This window comes from Montipora foliosa, chromosome 14, assembly GCF_036669935.1.
Source record: "Montipora foliosa isolate CH-2021 chromosome 14, ASM3666993v2, whole genome shotgun sequence".
Taxonomy (NCBI): Eukaryota; Metazoa; Cnidaria; class Anthozoa; order Scleractinia; family Acroporidae; genus Montipora; species Montipora foliosa.
In genome coordinates this window covers 11,618,175-11,622,814 of record NC_090882.1, presented here as the reverse complement: position 1 = coordinate 11,622,814, position 4,640 = coordinate 11,618,175, and the positions used below count along the sequence as shown (strand labels likewise).

General features: G+C 39.5%; 1 protein-coding gene across 1 annotated transcript in view; it reads left to right on the top strand.

Moving 5' to 3' along the window:
• The window catches only part of LOC137985524 (heat shock cognate 71 kDa protein-like), an 8,811-nt gene extending 4,392 nt beyond the window's left edge, over positions 1–4,419 (top strand). The window contains exons 4-7 of the mRNA XM_068833144.1: positions 154–283; positions 588–1,426; positions 2,304–2,651; positions 3,100–4,419. Coding sequence (XP_068689245.1) covers positions 154–283; positions 588–1,426; positions 2,304–2,651; positions 3,100–3,366 — 1,584 coding nt within the window. The 3' untranslated portion in view covers positions 3,367–4,419. The remainder of the gene's footprint in view (positions 1–153; positions 284–587; positions 1,427–2,303; positions 2,652–3,099) is intronic.
• The last annotated feature ends 221 nt before the right edge of the window (positions 4,420–4,640 follow it).

Here is a 4,640-nt window from a genome sequence, read left to right as displayed (position 1 = left end):
TATGGTAGAAGCCAAAGAAATAGGAGCCTTCAGGTTGTCTTCAACTTCAGTCAGCCTCTTTGAAAGCTTAATTAAAGACAAAAGGGGCAGCTAATTTTCTTTTTTACGCCATTATATATAATCTTCCGATTTCATATTAACTCATCCTGACAGATTTCCTCCATGGTGTTAACAAAGATGAAAGAAGTAGCAGAAGGCTATCTTGGAAAAACAATAACAGATGCTGTTGTTACCGTGCCTGCCTACTTTAATGACTCTCAGCGTCAGGCCACCAAAGATGCTGGTAATGTCTCTGTTGGGATGTGGGTAGGGGGACTGCTGTGGTAGTTGGGTATGGGAAGAGCCACTAGCCTTGACTCACACCTAAGATAAGCATAGATAATATAGATTGACAGCGTAAAGGAGTTTGTAGTTTGTAACAAACTTGAATGGACGTTCTCTGGCTAAAAATATTAAGCTTTTATCGCAAGTTGTTATCCTAACTCATCCTGGCTGCGACCCTACAATTTTTTAATTGTGTAACGGTCTGATCTAAAATGTGATGACATCTAATTTTTTTGTGGTCGAACTTATTTCTTGTTGTCTAGGTGTGATTGCTGGCCTGAATGTCCTCCGCATTATCAATGAACCAACTGCTGCTGCTATTGCTTATGGTCTTGACAAGAAAGTTGGCTCTGAGCGCAATGTTCTCATCTTTGATCTTGGAGGAGGGACATTTGATGTATCCATTCTGAGCATTGAAGAAGGAATCTTTGAAGTCAAGTCAACAGCAGGTGACACACATTTGGGAGGAGAGGACTTTGACAATAATGTTGTGAACTTCTTTGTTGAAGATTTCAAGAAAAAGTACAAAAAAGACTTGTCATCAAACAAACGTGCATTGCGCAGGTTGCGGACAGCTTGTGAACGGGCAAAGAGAACCCTGTCTTCCAGTGCAAGCAGCAGCATCGAAATAGATTCCCTCTTTGAGGGGATTGACTTTTACACTACACTTAGCCGTGCAAAGTTTGAGGATTTGAATAACGATTACTTTAGGGGCACCTTAAAGCCAGTTCAGCAGGCTCTGAGCGATGCTGGTCTAAGCAAGAAAGAGGTTGACGAGGTTGTTTTAGTGGGAGGTTCAACAAGAATTCCAAAGATCCAGGAACATTTGCAGAAGTTTTTTGACAACAAAGAGCTGAATAAGAGCATTAACCCAGACGAAGCTGTGGCGTATGGGGCTGCTGTTCAAGCTGCCATTCTTCATGGCGACAAGAGTAGTGAGGTCCAGGATTTACTCCTTTTGGATGTGACACCCTTGTCTCTTGGGATTGAGACTGCTGGTGGGGTGATGACAGTCCTGATCAAGCGTAACACAACTATACCCACGAAACAAACACAAACCTTTACAACATACTCTGATAACCAGACCAGTGTACTCATCCAGGTAATTGTCAGCTAAAGGACTGAAGCTAACCCTTAACATGCATTGAAATTTACTTTTTACGGCTATATGTTTGGTTATTTCGTCAAATATTGCAGCTGGTTTCCAAGCACCCACCCACCTAAAGTGCACTCAATGTTTCAAGAACTATTTTGATCTCTCTATTTTATGGCCTTGAGTCTTGTGTACAACCAGCAACAGATTTCATTTTAACTGGGTGAGAAAATCTGGAAAGGTCACACAAATGACATCTTCCCCTAAGGTTGTCACACAGACTTTATGTTCATTGGTGCAACGGTACATTGAAGTACATAATTTAAATGTATTTTAGATTGATCAGCTGATACATTTTGGCTTCTACCTCACTGACAGTTGGATAAAATACCCATTGGAAATAAAATCCTTTGTTGAAAATCTGTTTTAAATAGCATCTACAAGAAGAAAATTCTTTTTAATCCCTAATCAAAGAGACTGGCAATCTAGCTTTAAATTACTACATCCTGTTCAAACTTACTAGCAAATTTAACGAGTGTCAATTCACATAATGTGGTGTCAAGTTCTTTCCTCATATCTCTGACAATGAGTGTTCATTGATTTTCTACCTCAGGTTTTCAATTTTCCCTAGCTAATGCTTTGGGGTTGGTTGTCAAGCAAAACTGTCATTCTTGAGATATATGCAAGCTGCAGAGGATAAACTTTCACTGGTATCTTGGGAAAATCTAGCGCACTGGGAAAATTCAGTTTACTGTAAAAAATTATTAAAGTTTCACTTGGTATAAGGTCTGTAGTATGACCACAGCTAATGTCTGATCCCTCTATAACTACTGAATAGGTAGGTACATGTGGAACTGACTTTTTACCTTACTGTATTTGTATTTAGGTGTTTGAAGGAGAAAGAGGAATGACCACAAGCAACAACCTTTTGGGAAAGTTTGAGCTGTCTGGCATCCCACCTGCTCCTCGTGGAGTGCCACAGATTGAAGTCACCTATGACATAGATGCAAATGGCATCCTTAACGTTTCAGCGGTAGACAAGAGCACAGGACGTGAAAACAAAATCACCATTACTAATGACAAGGGACGACTCTCCAAGGATGATATTGATCGTATGGTGCGTGAAGCAGAGAGGTACAAAGCAGACGACGATGCTCAACGTGACAAAATTCAGGCCAAGAATTCATTGGAGAGTTATGCTTATCACATGAAAAGCACAGTGGAAGATGACAAGGTGAGTGTTGGTTCACAAAATTAATGCTGATGAAAGTAGCGAATATTATCGGAGAGAGATAAGTTTAGTTATTATTTAAGAAACTTTTATGGGAATGGTTCAACAAAAATTCAGCGGGTGTGTAAATGCCTTTAGGGCTTCTTTGATGTCACAGGAAAGAAATGGTGAACTGCCAAGAGTGCACAGTAGTAAAGCATATACATAAAAATCAATAATATTTAGTTTTTTTATGACATTTGAGATTCAAGTTTTTGAACAAAACATGAAAATTTGGTTTTATCAAACAAGCTTCAAGAAAAGTAAATTACTAACCACCGTAACAAAGATTTGTAAGGTGATGTTTTGAGTGTTAGCCCTTTGTCAAAGCCAATTTCAAAACAATCCGGTAAGCATCTGTGAAGATTAATGTCTCCTTCTCCATGCAACGAAAGGCTTTTAAACTTTGCAGGTGAAGGACAAGATTTCAGAAAGTGACCAAAAATTGATACTTGACAAGTGCAATGAAGTGGTGAGCTGGCTGGATACTCAACCTGACGCAAGCAAGGAATTGTATGAGAGACGGCAGAAGGAGCTTGAGAGTATCTGTAATCCAATTATTACTAAGCTGTATCAGAGTGCCGGCGGTGCCACTCCAGGGTCTGGGAGCTTTACCCAGGAGGGTGGGGCTCCTACATCTGGATCATCAGGAGGGCCTACCATTGAGGAAGTAGATTAAGACCTTATTTTTGGAAGAACAAAGCTCTGCACATAGCTTACAAAAATTTGGTTTATCAACGGAGTTGATAATGTAAATTGACCACCGTACAGAGATTCTAAAAGCTGACGTTTCGAGCGTTAGCCCTTCGTCAGAGCGAATCCAAAGGGCTAACGCTCGAAACGAAGGGCTAACGCTCGAAACGGGCTAAGGGCTAACGCTCGAAACGTCAGCTTTTAGAATCTCTGTACGGTGGTCAATTTACATTATCAACTCCGTTGATAAACCAAATTTTTGTATACTACTTCCCCACCGACGCAGCACCACAGTTTCTTTAGAAACTACCCCTTCATTCATCTGCACATAGCTGCTTGTTAGTGATGACTTTCACAAAAATACTGAAGTTTTGGTGTGAGCTGTTCATTGTTACATAGATAGATAGATGTAGTCTCGCTTGGCTAACACTAACCCCATTGGATTGGACAAAATAAGGCATTCCTCTAAACTGAGCCTTTAGATACAGCCACCCATGTATTCAACCATTTATGATAACTGAGTGTGGTCTATACCTCGTTGAAACCTTTGATTTAAATTTTGTATGTACACGATTTTACTCAAATCAAAGATTTCTTAATTTTTAATGCTAAAATTGTAAAAACCATTGCTTCTGTTGGTACTAGTTGATTCGTTGGGTAAATTGAGTACTGGCAGCATTTGGAACCCTCTCTGTGGTATCTGTCGAGTGTTTCAACTAGTCGCATAAGAGCAATCCCTTCTCTTTCAGTTTGTGCAATGAGAGTCTTGAATAAGTTTAAGGGAAGAGTGGGGCCTTTCTATGGCTGTAATGTGGGACATGTTTGGGTAGGTCTTTGTGGTTGAGGCTTGAAGTCTATAGCAATCTTTGTTGGTAGGCATTAAGTGATAACGTTAATTGTTTGGAAGTGTTGGGTGCAGTTTTTGTGGTTTTGTTTACAATGATGTCATGTTACGCCTTTCTTATTTTTGACCAAAAATTATTGTAGTTTGGATTCTTTGAAATGTACACATACAATTAAAAACATCTCATAAGTTTTGTCTGGATTGTACATTCCATTTTTGGTGCATACATACAGTAACAATGGCTGGTTCACCTGGCAAAGAAATTATTTTGGTTGCATCATTCCAGGATAGTGCAAATTGTCTGGTGTTGTTTTTACTCCAATGTGAGTGCAAAAAGTCACATGGAAGAAATAAATGACTTTATTGTCAAATGTATATTCTTCATGGCCAAATGAACACTAAGAAGGAACAGAGCT